Source organism: Calypte anna, chromosome 3, assembly GCF_003957555.1.
Source record: "Calypte anna isolate BGI_N300 chromosome 3, bCalAnn1_v1.p, whole genome shotgun sequence".
NCBI lineage: Eukaryota > Metazoa > Chordata > Aves > Apodiformes > Trochilidae > Calypte > Calypte anna.
The window spans coordinates 54,277,215-54,293,979 of NC_044246.1; the positions used below are offsets into that span (position 1 = coordinate 54,277,215).

The 16,765-nt window shown below is 40.3% G+C and overlaps 1 protein-coding gene across 6 annotated transcripts in view; it reads left to right on the forward strand.

Moving 5' to 3' along the window:
- Positions 1-16,765, forward strand: part of ENAH (ENAH actin regulator) — a 135,905-nt gene that overhangs the window by 24,266 nt on the left and 94,874 nt on the right. For 3 of the 6 annotated variants that reach the window (XM_030448789.1, XM_030448790.1, XM_030448788.1), the window contains exon 1: positions 6,958-7,120. The exons of the other annotated variants lie outside the window; for them this stretch is intronic. Coding sequence is in view for 1 of the 3 variants with exons in the window: in XM_030448788.1 (XP_030304648.1) it covers positions 7,116-7,120 (5 nt within the window). In the remaining 2 variants the exon portion in view is untranslated. Of the gene's footprint in view, positions 1-6,957; positions 7,121-16,765 lie in introns of those variants that run through there. 6 annotated transcript variants of the gene reach the window in all.

Sequence of the window (16,765 nt, forward strand, 5' to 3'; positions counted from 1 at the left end):
AGCTGTACTGTTGTTTTAATAATAATAATTTCAAACATTACAAAGCTGGCACTTCCCCTCCACCCACTGGTGTAGTCAAAGCAGAATGAATGGGACATTGTTTTAAGAGCCATGTTTTGAAGACTGCCTGAACAACGTAATCTCTGTTCACAATTAAAAGGTTAGAAATGTTCTGCCAGTCATGACAGTTAAATGAAATGATTGTCTGAGCATCTCTTAGGGTTATAAATCAATATGTCTTCACACAGTTGTACATTTTTTTAAGTACACAGAATCTTTTTGAGTGACAACTCTAGTAGAAATAATGTAATGAAATGTGATTCCTGTTTATGTTCATAAGAAAACAGCAATCGCTGCACCTTGAATAAAGACAGAAGAAACTGAGCTATGGGAACACTGAAAAACCTTATTTACTAACATAGATTGGCTGATGTTTTAAGGAGAGCTGATGTCTAAAGAAACCCATGGTAAAATCTACAGCCATTCAGAAGAGAAAAATACATTAACAATATAATTTATCTCAGTGTAGCAGGCCTAACAGAAATTTTTACAAAGAATTTCCTGGCAGTGGAGTGTATTCCAGATTGTATAAGGTTGTTTTTTAAACAAAACTGTGGAAACTGTCTAGTGAGGAGCATTTTTTAATTGGTCTTTTCCTATCTCTAGATCTTTTTGTTCTCAAGAAGCTTTCTTACTAGCCAGTTAGAACCTCCAGCATTCAGCAAGCATTTGAAAAAGGCCATATTCTTATGAAAACCTTTATTTTTTTAATGTATTTTGCAGCAGTACATTTTGATGAGTGGTATGCATGGAAAGAGGTTGGTTGACTGAAGTACCTGACTTCCTGACTTCCATGCCAGTCAGTGGCAATCAGTAAGTATGAGTTATTCAGAAAAAACCCTGTAAAATCGGAAATTGGGCATGAGACAGTTCTTTTCTGTCTGCGGCTAGAAAAAGCAGGAGAAAACATGTCACTTTTTTGTAGTTGTATTTGTGAGACATGGGAGCACAACTAACATAGGAAGTGGGAAATAAATACTCAGCAGAGAGTGATTATTGTTGAGATTCAGATCCCTCATCCTGGAAGCATGATTTATGGACAATTACAGGGAATTCTTTCTCATTGATATTACAAAGCATATCTTAATTTTGATTTCTTATAGTAATAATAATGGTATGTATTAGTGTTACAATCTCTTAGGAGCTCATTTCTTCACATCTTTTTATAGAAACATTGATTTGCTTGGCAAGCATTTTTGTGATGTTCTTTCTAAAATACTGAAGAGGAAGAATATTTTTGCAACTGCTGCTCTGTGTATTTTGGATCTCATGCATGATATATCACTTACTAAATTTGAAACCAAATTTATGGAGTTGGCTGTAACTTTTGCCAGAAAGCAAAATCTGCAGTGCTGGAGGACTGACAAGGTTATCATCTTCTTCCTAAGCTTCTTCCTTTATTGGGATGATATTTGTATTGTAAGTTATTTACAGCTTTGCAGATCGCAGGTGCTCACTCACAATAGCAAAAGTGTTGTCATTCATCTATAATTAGGGCATTATTTTTATTGCAAATTATTCCAACTGGAGTCAGTGGAAACGAACACTTTCTATAGTAAAAGTGTTGTCTTTCATCTATAACTGGGACAGGACTTTCATCGTGGGTTATTTCAGCTTTGCAGTGAATGCAAACTAACCAGCAATAGTAAGCATGTTGTCAGTCATCTAATATAGAAGGTAGGAGAAAGGAAAAAGATGGACAAAAGACAGAATGTATTTGTAATGGAGTCAGAAAAGAATATTCCCAGGGTTTCACAATCCATTTTGTAGTTGTTTGGGTTGGGCTACTTTGTACATTAAAGATAAAAATACCAAGTGCAAGGTAGTTTTAAATTTTGGCATAAGCTTCCGGCTGAAAGGCTACACCACCTTGTTTGGCATCCACCTTAACTCAGGCAAATTGAAGGGATATGGTGCCATGAACGTTCTCCAGTAAAGTCAAATCTCTGCCAATGTTGATGCCAAGAAGTGAGATAAGCAGCTGCTTTCAGAACACAATGCAGTTTCAGCTAGAATATACCAGATAATTACTACCAGCTGAGTTAAGTATTTTAAAGCTAACTCAGCTATGGGAGAATGCAGTGTAGACATGCCCCTAGAGTAATAGCTCTTTTAGGCAATAATCCTGTCCCTTTTTTATGCTACAAGTGTACTGTAGGCACTTAACAGTTGTTAATAATAACTAATTAACAATGGCCCAAGTTCTTGGCTGTGGCTGAGGAACTTAAAACATAATTCATATGGAGTTGAAAGAAAAGGTACCTCAAAACAATCTTAACCAAATCGTGGTCCAGCTTTGTGCCTGGCATTTCCTCCAGCATAAGATAAAGCAGCAGAGTACAATTTGTTCTAAAACATTAGTGAGGGAGACCAAATAACATACTGAATACATTGTATTGGTAAAACACAGGAAGAATGCAGAATGTGTGGCAAGTAAGAACATGAGGGGATAAGAGTATAAAATTAGATGGAAAGTAAGAGGTGAGACTGGTCTATCACAGTGGTCCTAAGTCAATGTGTAATCTCAGAAACCACAGAAGTCAGCAACAGAATGAAGGTGAATGAGAGAAGGGTCAATACAATAATCATTTATCTGAGTGTCAGAAAAGCATTTTTACTCATAGTACACAACGCATTGATTTTCACTTGAAGGCCAGAACTTACACAGAAAGAGACTTAAGCCTCACTGAATAGCCTGCAGCACAATACAAATTCTTTTCATGGTAATTCCAGGAGGAAAAAGCAATCCTTTTTTATTCAAGGAATTTTCACTTAAATATTTAAATCGACTGAAAACAGGCTGAAAGACACATACCATACTCCAGGCTCATGACTACAGAGGCTTGTGATTATATTTGTCGATGCTATTTGACAATATGAGAGGCATTATTAGGAACCTTGGTGGAAAGATACAGTGGAAAGCTTCAGCTGTTGTTTTCATTCCTCTCTGGAGGTGCTTGATGGAATATCTATGAATTGTTTACTTGTATAGCACGGGGCAGGTTATGCTGGTTGGAAGACCAAACTTCATTTTCAGGTGTAAAATGACTGTTTGAAAGCAAAAATTTGCTTCCTTTTCTGGTTATGTTTTTTGCTTTTTTTACAACAAAATAAAAACATTCCATTAAGAGAAGACCTTGCTGGCTATTGTTATTATCTGCTGAGTCATGCCAATAGTTGCTTATTCTAGCATTCTTAAAGCATTTTAGAGATAGTTTACTCCCTCTCCCTCAGAAGACAGTTGAGAAATACTGCACAATGTCATAAATAAAATAAAGCTAAAGAGTTTTTGGTTGAAAGCCTTACCTTTAATGGTCTGCTATGCAACACTTATGCAGTCAGATGACTCATGGCAACCTGAAATTGAACATGACTTGAGGGTGAGGGAGAGAGAGGACAGGAAGAATTATACTAGCCAGAATATTTTAACTATATATATATAGTAGTTGGATGTTCATCAGCAGCTAGCCATGACCTCATGGAATTGATTCAGACATCAGCTCTGTGTCTCGTCCAGAGCAAAAAATGCATCTAAAAATTAGATTAACATAATCAGTGATGAGAATAACATATTGAATTACTCAATTCACTTCTCTTTTGGTAATTTTAGATGCTAATTTAGAGCTGAGAGGAGCATGCTTTCAGCCATTTTCTTTTAGTCGTTTTTGAAAGCCCTCATCAGAGACAAAGTTCATTCTTTGTGCTTGCAATTCTCTCACTTGTATTATATACTATATTGTCTTTTTACTTTCTGTACTACTTCTTCAGAAAATAATCCAAACAAGTGAAATAAAAAAACCTCTTCCTACGTATTTGAAAACCATACATAAAAAGAACAATAAATTTTAAAAAACCAAAAGCACCTGAAAAAACCCACACTTCCTGTCACTCCAGAAACCTCTGTGTATCCTACATTATGTTATTTACAGATCATCAAAAAAGGCCAAATTGATCTTGCCTAAGTGCTGCTGTCCTAGGACACTGACTATAGAAAGACATACAGAGATCTTGGCTACTTTTTCCTCTTAAATACAAATAGATTTTACAAAGAAACAAGGACCACAAAGCAGGAGGTTTTTTCAGAGTAGATGGGGAAAACCTTGTTGTGAGAGGAAGGTTTACTCTGCCTTTTGAAGCTTTTTGATTCCTCTAGAGTCTGTGTAACATTAGTCATGAATCATCCTCATGACCCTGAATTAAGGGTGATCCATGCTGATGAGATATGGTGCTCTCAGCTGGGTTTGCTCAGGAGCAGCCTGTCAAGCCTCCTGCATCTAGCTGATATTGAACAGAAACACATTTTCGTCTGGTTTGTGCCTGGGTGAGCCATTTCTCTAGCATTCAAAAAGCCTTCGTTAGCACACCATACCACTCAACTTGGCCTGGCTTAGCCTCTGGAAACATCTGAAATATCTGAATTCCAGTCCTTCTTTGCAGTTGAGTGGCAGAAAAATGCAAACGGGAGGGATGAAAAATGGCTTTGAGGTATTTAGAGCTGCTTGAATCTGGAGGAAGGAGAGCATGAGGACAGTCCTCAGACTTCAGCTTGGAAGAGCCATGACAGGGTTCTGCCATGTAAATTGTCAGGGGGCTCAGGTTACAAGAGTGACACCACCAGCTAAGAAGGCTTTCTGTCACATTGTTTTTGTCATTGCTGGAAGAAGGGAGGGCAGTGAGAGGTGATAGGAGAGGAAGGCATTAACAGCCATGCTGTGCCACTTAGATGATCTTGTCAGCAAGAAAGATAATGGCCAAATCATGCAAAATTACTTGGACACATTAGACAATTACAGCCTGAGAACACAAGAGCCACTACAAGAGATTACAGATTTCTCAATGCATAATTCAGTATCATAAACATGTACATGACACTAACACATTCTTTTGCTAGACTACTTTAATTTCCTGACAATAAATAAAGACTAAAGAATAAATCTTTGACAATAAATAAATCGATAGACCTGTGAAGAAAGGCATTCAACATTTATAATTGAATTCTCCCCTGTATCATTTTGGCTCCCCTCTTTTTCATGTAACTGCTGATATGAGTTACTGCAGATTTAGTATTTTGTTAGGTTAGTTCAATGGGACTTTTTACTAAGCTAGCATCCAGAATGACTTTGCATTTGGTGACATCTGCAATGCCAGCATGCAAAATTATTATTCTGGCATTTTTACAAATTCTGTTGTACCACAAAGCTTGTCTTGATAAATCCATCTATGACAATATCTGATTTGGCTAAGAAAGCCAAGTAATATAACACAAATAATAACAATTATTTTGCAGGAGTAACAGCTTCTGGTTATTTTCATTCTCTCTCAGGTAGACTTGTAGCCTTTCAGTGTTTTTTATATACATGTGACAGTCAAATTTATTTTAGATTTCACTAATAAGACCACTTGTACCAGAACAGTCACATTATGATCCTGACTTTTTCTTGTATAGAATAATTGGGATCTTGGAATAAAGTCCTTCTGACAATCTCTGCCATTTCTTTTATTGACGTATCTGCTGAAGTCCATTAAATACATATACTACATATATCTATATAGATACATACATGTATCGGCTAGATATAGATGTTAACATTTCTATTTGACTGCCTTAAAGATACTTCACTGTCAGAATGTGAAACCTAGATCATAAATATATATATATGTATTTTTAAAATTATTTGCCTATTCCTATTTACAGTATAGAATGTAAAAGATATATACACACATTTATTTCTCGCATACAATATATTTTTAATAACCAAACCCTAGTAAATGTATTTATTAGGCATTTATTAGGCATTGGGATGCCTAATGGTCCTGGAAATTGCAAAGATACTTGCTTTTTAACAGAGATACAATGGGTATTCGGTTCTTGACCGAGCTAAAGTTACACCCTGTGCTAGATCCGCTGGGAGTACTGAAAGCAAAACGTAAACCTATACTTGGTACGGACGAGGGGCTAGAAAAGATGTAAAGATGGAATAACATTTTTGTACTCCTGAAAACGTGTCTTTGGCCACATGCTTCCGAGAGCACAGGGAGGCAATTGGTAGAGCCACACAAACACAGCCTGATTTCCCGGTCGAGCTCAGCCCCTGGGGCTGCTAGTTTTGTGTTTTCCTACACACTGACTCCAGAGTCACCAGTACACCCAGTACCGCTTACCGGGGCGGGCAGACCCGAAGCTCACCTCCGGCCGGGGCGCGGAGGGGAAAGGCTCTGCCAACGGAGGTGTTCACCGGCTGCTTCGGCAAGCCCCAGACCCCGGGAGGCGACAAGGGCCGCTGGCCAGGACGCGGCTTCAGGGGAGCCCTACCTGGCCCTCGCCCGCCCCGCCGCTCCGGGGGCTACTGTCGAGGAGCGGGCGGGAAGCAGCGGCTCGCTGCGGTACCCTGCGCCGCCAGTCCCCCGGCCCCGCAGTAAAATGCCGTGAAGACGTTGGGGAAGACGCTGCTGGGGACGACCACTTCTCCAGAGAAAGGGCTGAGAACAAGCGTGTCCCGGGGAGCCAGCGCCTCACCTGAGGGCAGGCAGACGGGCGGACGGACGGACAGACGATCGATCGCCCTTCCCGCCCCCGCGAGGGGCCGCCGAGTCCCATTCAGCCGCAGGAGCCGCAAGGCGCCGGTTGGCGCGGACTCCACGACCCGCCCCTTCCTCTGGCCCCCCACCACGGTCCCGAAGCGCACCCCGGCCACCGCCGCGCCCCTCGCCGCTCCCTCAATTTCGCCGGTGTCTCCGACCTCCCCTACAGTCCCGTCACCGCCCATTCTCCTCCTCCCGCTTCCCTCCCCGTCCCCCCGCCATTCTCGCGCGTTGGTTCGCTCCTCCCCGCCCCTTTCCTCCATCTCTCTCGTCCCCTCCTACCTTCCGACTCCCAGCGGTGGTCTGGCCCGGCCCGGCGGGAGCGGCGGAGACGGGCGGGGAGGCGCCGGCGCCCGGGGGTCTCGCTGTCCATTGACGCGACCCCGTCCCCAGCGGAGCGGCGAGAGGCGGGGCGGGGGAGAGAGCGGAGCGAGCGAGGAAGTGGGAGCGGCTCCCCGACCCCGGGCAGCACCATGAGGTGAGGGGCAGACCGCGGAGCTGGCAGGCGGGCGGCTACGGGGGTGTGTGTGCTCTGTGCCCCCCGCCTCTTAACGGCCTGCAGTCGTGAACGAGACCCGGGAGGCGCCGGACCGGCAGAGGGGGAGGGCGCCAGGCTGAGGGGAGCCCCGCGGTGGGGGAGGGGCCCATTGTTAGTTATCGGGTGGGGGAGGGGCGGCCCCGCCGTCCCCCTGGTTCCCGTCCCCCCCCCCGACGGTGAGTTGTGTTCGGGGGAGGACAGCGGGATCTGTGCCCCTGGGAGGAGGCCGGACGGACGGACCCGTTCCTGCGACTTTTCTGGGCTGGTGGTGGCGGTGCGCGCCGGCACGCCGTGAGCCCCTGTCTGCTTTCTTCTCTCCCGGTGTTGTTTTTGGGCTTTTTTGTTTGCTTTTTTCTTTGGTTTTGTTTGCTTGTTTGGGTTTTTTGTTTGTTTGTTTGTTTGCTTTTTTTTTTGTTTTTTTGTTTCTGCTTTTTCCCCTGCGCCTTAACCGATTCGTGTTGCATTGCAGCAGCAGCTGGGCTTCTCCCTGTGTAATCAATAAAGAAGCGTCGCGGGGCGGGAATCTCCCTCTCGGCTGTCGCGAGTGTCGCGTTTGGAGGTTTCAGGTGTAAACACTGAGGTGGACGTCTCTGGGGGCTAGGGGGGGAGGAAGGGAGGTGGGTGCCTGCCTGCCTGCCTTACTGGCGGGGACTCTCGTTATCCGCTCGCTCATTCATTTGAAAGCGATTTTCTGCCTCCCTGGCCTGTCCTCCCCTCCCCTCCCAGCTCTTTTAGTGCCTGCTCTGTTTCCACAATCTTCCTGAATTGGTGCAGGACCCAGTGAGAATGCGACTTGGTAGCCCGGACGCTGCTCTGCGTCTGTGTGCTCTCTGTAGTCCTGTCCCACAGTTAAACAACGGGGGAAACCAGTTAATCTTTTGGTTTTTATTTTCTTTTCCCCTGGTGGAAGATTTTTCCTGTTTTGCAGTTGGATTTGAACCTTCTTTGTCTTAAATTTGAATGTAAGTTGTGAAGCCCGTTGGAGTACGCTTGGCAGATGAAAATCAGCTGCTGCAAAAGAACTGCATTAGCCGTTAGAATTGTTTGTCAAGGACAATACCATCCGAATTACATTGTTTTGAACCTAAGGGTGTCCCCCAGCTTCCCTCCCATGTGTGTACGTGTACACCTTCAATGGAAAGGGTAACATTTGCTGTGGGAAGCATGGGGAAAATCCCTCTGCTTTTTTTTTCTTTTAATCATGTTCTGTGTTTCCCTCAAGTTTTCTTTGTTAACTTTAGTATTTATGGCTTATGTTATTTTAAGCTTTGTTTTGTCTCGTCATAATTTATTTTCACTTGCTCATGTTACTCCTGTAGAAGTCAGATACCCTGCAAATAAAAAGTTACAACTTAGAAAACTTATGGTTCACACACAGATCTCTTAAACAGAGGGCTGTTGTTTTTTGTATCTTATTTTTATCTTGACAGTCTTTAACACAATGGCTGCTGTTAATCTAGCAAAAGTTGGCATAAGTATTCTTAGAAGCCCTGTATACATATTTGGTTTTCCTGCTGGCAAAAAGTACTTTAATTGTATGAGGGATGCTGTTCAATGAAGTAACCTGTACCAGCAAGACTGTTCTTTCACTGATGTAACTGTATGTGTGCTAGGACTTTGCCAGCTTGGAGGGAGCACAAATATTTGTCTTAATCAGCATAACAGGCAAGTGTCTAGGTTGAACCTACTCTTTAGGTTCTTTATTTATATGTTTAAATAGTTGAAACGGTTAGTGAGTATAGGCCAATGAATATATTAAAGGTGTGAAACTTTCTGCCTGCTCATGAGTGCAGAGCCCTAAACTGGTAAGGGGGAAATCTAGTTTCAAGTTGGATGCTTGGTCATGCGTTATTTCAAAGAAATCTGACTTAAAGGATGCTCATTTTTAAGCCTTTTGGAAAAAAGAAGGAAAATGTACCAATAAAACTACAGAGGCTAAGAAAATTATGTGGTTAAAGAAGTGTTTTCTCTATAGAGGCACCATAGTGTAAATAGTAAAATTTGACTCAGTTTTGTTTAATTGGTCTGACTCCAGCATAATGGATAGCTTTCACTACTTGCTCTCTCTTTGGACTTGTTGAGACTAGGATTGGCAATAGATTTCTGAGACATGTTTAAACAATATCTTCATGCTGTATTTTGTTCGGGCAATGTCTTTAGTGTATCTTGCTGGTCAAGGCAGGTTATGATGGGGTGGAGTGACAAGGTGGATTGGACAAGTGACCAGCATTTCATATACAGATCCTTTGTATATGCAGGGAGTGTTAAATCTTGGCAGTTAATACTAAAAACATAATTCTGACACATTATCTCCTGGAATGCATAAAATGCAATTACAGTTCTGTAGGTAAGTATGCAGTTGGTGCTCAAAAAAATACAAAAATAAATAAATACTGGAAGTCATGAGGTGATTTGGCTGGAGAGTGGCCTGGTAAAGAGGGGCCTGGGAGCACTGGTTGACACCTGGTTGAGCATGAGCCAGCAGTGAGCTTAGGTGGCCGGGAAGGCCAGTGGAATCCTGGCTTGTTATCAGGACTAGTGTGGCCAGCAGGACTAGGATTGGAATTCTCCCCCTGTGCTCAGCACTGGTGAGGCCTCACCTGGAGTTCTGTGTGCAGTTCTGGGCCCGTCACTTCAAGAAGGAGATTGAGGTGTTGGGGTGAGTGCAGAGGAGAGCAATGAGGCTGTGAAGGGACTAGGGGGAAAGTCTGATAAGGAGAGGCTGAGGGAGCTGGGGGTGTTTAGCCTGGAGAAGAGGAGACTCAGGGGGGACCTTATCACTCTCTACAACTCCCTGAAGGAAAGCTGTAGTCAGGTGGGGGTCGGGCTCTTCTTGTTAACAAGTGACAGGACAAGAGGGCATGGCCTGAAGCTGCATGAAGGGGAGGTTTAAGTTGAATATCAGAAAGCACTTCCTCATGGAGAGGGACATTAGGCATTGGAATGGACTGCCCAGGGAAGTGGTGGAGTCACCATCCCTGGAGGAGTTAAGAGAAAGGCTGGATGTGGCACCTAGTGCCATGGCCTATCCTGTGTGGTGGTGTGAGGTCCTAGGCTGTACTTGATGATCTCAGGGTCTTTTCCAGCCTCAATAGTTCTGTGAAAGCAAAGCCCTCATTTTTCTACTCTGTCCTTTGGCACATACATGTGTGAGAGCCTGTTCTTCAGCCGTCACGAACCTCAATTCTGATGATTTTGTGTTAAGATCTTGTGTCTTCTCTGGGTGGTTAGAGGTCAGTTACTGAAGAACAAACTGTTTTTTCTTATGTCAAATAACACTAAGCATCATTGTAAGCAGAATCTTCATGTTGTAAAATAATCAGCAATTCCATAAGACACTAACATCAGTGGTGCACAAGAATTGGTCTATTTTGTATTCAAATTAGAATTACATATTTTTGAAGTAGCATCTGTTCTGGGCTTTAGGTTGCTGATAAACTTTGAATATTATTTATTCCAGGTAAGTGGTCAAGCCTAAGTGTGAAGTTACTTGGTTTGGGCACCAGCTTGCATTGGGCTTGTGTATCTCTCTCCTCTCCTCTAGGTAAAAACAATTGATTCTTGTGAACACCTGATGTTCTTGTTATATTATGGTTAGCTGACTAAATACTGCTCTTAATATATTTTCCTGAATGCATTTACCTCATAATAATAAATAATACCACATAATAACTATTCAGGAATAGTAATATTCCTGAGTTTTCCATTTACTAGCCAACTGGAATGTGATGGGGGAAAGAGGCAGTTAAAATCTAGGTAACAGCACAATTTGGTGCCCTGGTTCTAGTAATAGCATAACTTCTCATCCTTTTTCTACAAGAAGAACATGTGTGAACAGACTTTTTTTGAAGCATTTGTTGAAATCTGTATTATGGTAGCTGATAAATGTAACACTCCTGCTAAAGCTGGGATTCTACAGTGAAAATTAACTGATTTTTTTTTTTAAAAATCTAGATAATTCTTTTTATGCCAGCTGCAATAAAAATAAATGAGCTTTCCAAGATCCTGACTTTTAAAAATCAAACTGTACAGCCTTCTCTTGATTACTACATTCATTTCTTTGTGTAGGCAAGAATTGGTTTTTGTTAGTGTGCTAGTCAGAAAGCAGACTGCTTAGTCTGGTTTAATTACTCAAGTTGCAGGAACTGGGAAGAAACAGTATTTTTTTAGAATTTTAAGTTTTGGTATTTCCAGAGCCCAGTATATTAATTTATGTTTGTGTGCTACTGTGCATATTGTATTTGAGGGTATTCATTCTGAATGTAGATTGGTCAAGCAGCTAAATTATCATAGATTTTGAGTTTTTAGAAAATCATGTCATTTCCTCCCTTGTGTTTTCTGATAAGAAGGTGAATTTGTGGTCTCTAAACAGTATTAAAATTTCTGGTTACTTACATGTAGCAGCTTTTCTGCTCAAGTGTATTGCTTTAGAATGTAATTCATGTTATCATTTAAAATGGTTTTTTATGTGTTTTTTTTAATGTCTTTTAACATGAGTGAAAGCCCATAGCAGAAGTAACAAAACATGTGCTTTCATTAGTACTAGGATTTCTTGAAGGAACCTGGACATGTTTCCCAGGATTTTCAGGAAAGTGGGTGATTGTATTATTAGTGACAGTAGTGTGGTTCACTTTGCTGCAATAATTGCAGTTATTTAAGGTAGTAAAATACTAGAGTGGCAAAGCCATTAATTTCAGTGGTAACACTTTAGTGTTAGGGGTAACGCTTTAGAATTTGGCCTTTGCTCCCGTTTTAAGATTTGCTCAAATAGCAAATTTTAAGTAGAAAGCATTATTTAGTTGAGAAGTGCTTGACAAAACGTTGGAAGTCCAAACAGGCAATTAAATCAATTAAAATCAGACTGGATATGCATAATTGCAAGCAATGCAGTTCTAGAGTTGCTCATATCTCAAGAGTAAAATTTGTGGAATATGCAGGGTCTTTTTTTCAGGTGGATACAAGAATTTGGGTTACTTTCCTTATCCTCTTAAGTACACTAACAGATGAGCCGAGTCATCTGTCTGATAGAAGTTCAGCCTTCAGCTAGCACTGTATGTATGACAGTTTCAAGTAATTTTTGGATGAGTTGATTCTGACCACCTGATATGGAATCTGACAGCTGTTTTGTCTTCAAGGTCTCTTGGTAGGTTAGTGTCTTTTTGATAGTAAAAGTGTAAGTCTCTTTTAGAAAAAGCTGTTTATAACCATCTTAGCAATTCTGTTGTCAGCCTCTAAATATTAGAAACAGTCTAGGAGTATATATAATTCAGGAATGCTCTCTGGAAGTGTATGTACCAGTTTTTTTTGGCTCTGTTTCATGACTTCATGTTTGGAGGTCAGAAAACAAAACTGAGTTAGCTGGTGTCCCACTTCAGACCACTATAGTGTATTTTTTCTATACTTCCATAAAAAGAAGAGTAATTACTCTTCCAGCACCTGTTTCAGCAAATGCTTTGCTACCACACTTATTGCCTGAAATGCTGTGTCTCGGCGCTGCCTTTGGCATGTTATTGGAAATACTGAGTAATGAGAACTGCTCCTTGCCATGCCAGTGGATTTCATGCAGAACTCTTATAGAAGTAGGATATTGAACCACTGTACTTCGCTTTCATTACTAGAGAGAAGATGCATTTTGTAAAACAGAATTATTCCCTTCCTTGACCTTTCATCTAGGATTGACCATGACAGTCCATGTCTGCTTCTGCTCAGCAATGTAGAAATACATGTGCCATCTCTCTAAACTTCCAGACTTATCTAGGCTGCAGTGTTGAGAGAATGAAGATGTGCTTTTTATCTTTGATTCAAAAAATTGTACTTTTAGTAGTAGCTAAAAGCAAACATGGCAGAGACAGAAGTCACACAAGCCTTGTTAAACCGTTTTAGTACATTTAAGTAGTTTTTGATGGTCCCTACCTCACTCCCTCACACTACTCCTGTCTTTTCCTTCCAGCCCTTGTGAACTGTATAAAGCTACCTTGTTTTCTTGGGCTGTTGGCACCTCTCTTGGAATTAATACCAGGAGCAAAGGCACTTTTGTGTCTGTCAGTATTTAAACCTGCCAGATGAAAAGCCAGCGTTGTGTCCCTATGGTCCCTCCCCTGCCCTGTTCTGTGTGCCCTAACATACAGAATCTTTTCCCTTTCAGAAATTACTGCACTACCTTATTTTAACTTTAATTTTTTTTACTTGAGAGACAAAACATATATCCAGGTAACTGAGTCAGAACCAGTTTTGCCTCATTTTAAAATGCTCTGTACCGATATAGGTTTTTAAAGGAAAACACAGAGTTTTATTTCAAATACTCATAATTAATTTTTCTGATAATTCATAAGTCTCTTTACTGCAGTGACTTATTACAAATCTCCTTCACTGTAGCTGTTTCACAACTAATATTTTAAAAGTTCCAAAAAAGAATGTGAAAAACATGCTTACTGCCTGAGACACCATTACACATGTGCTGCTCCTAATGTTATAGTGCTGTAGACGTTTATGGGCAGCTTATGGAACTGCTGCTTGGAAGAAGATGTGTTGATTTTCTGGGTTTTCTACCCAAATGCTGGTGACAGCCTGGTGGAGAAAATGGGGCTGTTCAGTGTGGCATAAGATGAATTGTCAGTCTGCTTTGGGTTAATTTTACCAGACTGAATTGCCTGTGTTGAGCACATGTTTTGGGAATCAGTGCACAACTTAGTGTGAGGAGTTGAAGTGACATTCTCTTGCTCACAATGAGTAATCTTTAGACAGGGCTCTGTAAAAGCGAACGTGATCAGTATTCAGGAAAAAAAGTTTAAAATCTGTTCTTAGTTTCACATATTGAAAATTCTCTGGGCAGAGCTGGCTTATATAAAGGAAGAATATTGAAAGCTACTGCAGTTTAGTTCAGAACTTGCATGCTGCTTTGCTGTGTATCTAGGCTGGTGGTGTGGGTCTGGTTTTTTGTGGGTTTTTTGTGTGGTTTTTTGTTTTTTTTATTTTTAATTATTGGAAGCAAAGGTTCTGACACCCTTTGAAGTAGGGAGGAGAGAAGTGGAAACTGCACTCCAGAGGGTGATAGGAAAGTTCTGCTTTGCTGGACTAGCTGCCAGAAATAACACTAAACCTGTAGCTTGCAGCACAATCAAAATTGGAAGGATTTTGTTTCATATGTTGTCTCATTCTTCTGTAATTCTTCACAAATTTGAAACTTCTTTTCTGTTACAGGTTACAAAGTTACATATACTTTTACAAATTCCCTAAAGAAGGAAAGGCCAGGTGGTTCTGTGTTCAAGTGTACTAGCCACCTTGTTTAAAAAACGTTGAAATCTTGGAATTTAGCAGGCTAGTAAAAGAACAAGAATAATCACTGGTAGAGCTAAAGCCTCATTATGCCTTAGTTGCAGCTTTATAGCAACTAGAGAAATATTTACATTTTCTACTTAGAGGAAGCCAGTTTCTGTGTATCTGGCCCTCTCCTTAAACCAGCTTCCTAAAATATTGTTTAATACTTAATTTTTTTTAAGCAACTGATTGATGTGAATTTGTTGCAGGTTATTGTACAATGATACCAGATTTTTAACTGAAACAGTTTGAAGGGCATGTAGTTAAGGGAATGTTTTATTGTGGTCTTGTCTAGCTATTGGTAGTACTTTCATATTTCAGTTGTATAGACAAATCTCCATATGTGATCATATCTGCTGGATTTTTTGTGGAGCCTTCCACTGAAGTTTTATTTTTTTCTTATTGTCTGGGATGGAAAATGCAAATGCTAAACAAGAGGATAATTAGGGTTCTCTTGTACTTCATATATTTAAAAAAATGTTTGAGGTGCTGTGTTTTCTGGCATTGCTTGAAAGAAGCAGCTGGAATTTTTGTTGCATTGAGCTTTCTGGTTGGCTGTGCAAATCTGACTTAAGCATACGCTCTTGAGTAAATCTGGACCTTGAGCCTGGCAGTCTTGCCACTTGAAATTACTAGCTCTTGAAATAACTTTTATAAAATGTTTTTTTTGGGTACCAATGCAAGGCTAGCAAGACTTTTTCTTCTCTAGCTACTGTAAATGTTCATGTCAATAATTTGTTATAATGAGCAGTATACATTATGACTTGTTTTGAAAAATTGTTTTCTCTGTATATTTTTCTGGTCTGTAAGAGTCTCTTTGCCTTCTTTTAAAAGCTTGGAGTGTTTTATAAACAATACATAGTGCTATGTACACTTTTTATTTAGTTTCCTGTGTTGAACTCATGTTGGTATTTGAGGAAAGTATATGATCTTTCTGGCAAATTTAGTCCATTAAACAATGCTGGCTCATCTGTAGAAAGACTCAGTCTAAGGTAATAAAACATATTTTTTTAAAACTTGATAGATTTGAACTTACTGCTGAATACAGTGAAGCTTTGCTAGAAAACTTGTGTTCCTGAATGCATTTACAAAGCCCATTTAAAAAAAAACTTGCTGTTGGTTACTGTGGATTAAGTTAAATGGACTTTACAGCTTCAGAATAAATGTTATTTATTGTCTGAAATAGATGGTGTGGTCAGACTGACAAAATAGCGAATTAATACAAACTAATACAAATTAACCTATTTATGGCAGACATAATAAATCAAAGTAGTGACTGATAGCACTGTTATGAAGATTATCAGTGTTGAAGCTCAGCATTTGTGTAAGTCTAATCATTGAACATATTTAGAACAGGTATACTTTGATAGTAGTTATGGTCTACGTTAGCAGAAATAGTAATTTTTTAAAAATTTTTTAATTGCTTTGAGGTACTTTTTTCTTGTTCAGATTACTCCTGAATACCTTGTATGTCTATTCATTGTACGTCTGTATATGAAATAAACATATTTTGAACACAGGACTGTCCTAGTCAGATATGAACCATCTGGTCTGAAACAGAGTATGGAGGGGTGAGTGAAGATGTGAAAGATCTATCCAGTTCAACCTTTTCCTGGCCAAGAGAAAGCTGATTTGTTAGCTGCTGTTTTGAAATGCAGTAATGGATTTCAGTTGAAAATTTTGACTTGAAATTGAGGGAGAAGGCCAAAGTATCAAATGCAATGGAATAAAATTAAACAAATACTGTATCCTAAAGATCTTGTGCTCAGTCTCAAGGACTGTGGTAGTACCAGTGTTCTATGTTCTGAAATATGGTGTGATGAATCTAATAGATTTTAGTTTAGTGATCTACTGTTAATGTCATCATACGGGAGTTATTCTCAAAATTATTACCTCTCAACTTTTCATCTAACCTTACAACTTAGTTGTGAGGTGAAGAAATCTGGACTGATGGGTTCAGTGACTTGATTTTGTATTTTTGCCAATATTTTAGTCTTTTCATAAAGTTTGGAAGAATAGTGCATCTCAGGCTTTTGATTTTGGTGTGCTATACTGTCAACTTTAAAACCAAAGAGTACTCCTGTATATTTTTTATTTTCGTTCATTTCTTACTAGAAACATAGAACAGTTCTATGTTCCTGTAACAAAATCCCTGAATAGATGGCAGTAAGGTTGCCTTGCAGTTTACCAACTGATGCTGTAGCTGTGTTGCTCTGAAGACATAAAACAAGACAAAGGTTTTACAAGGAGAGGTGCAATGACTTTTAT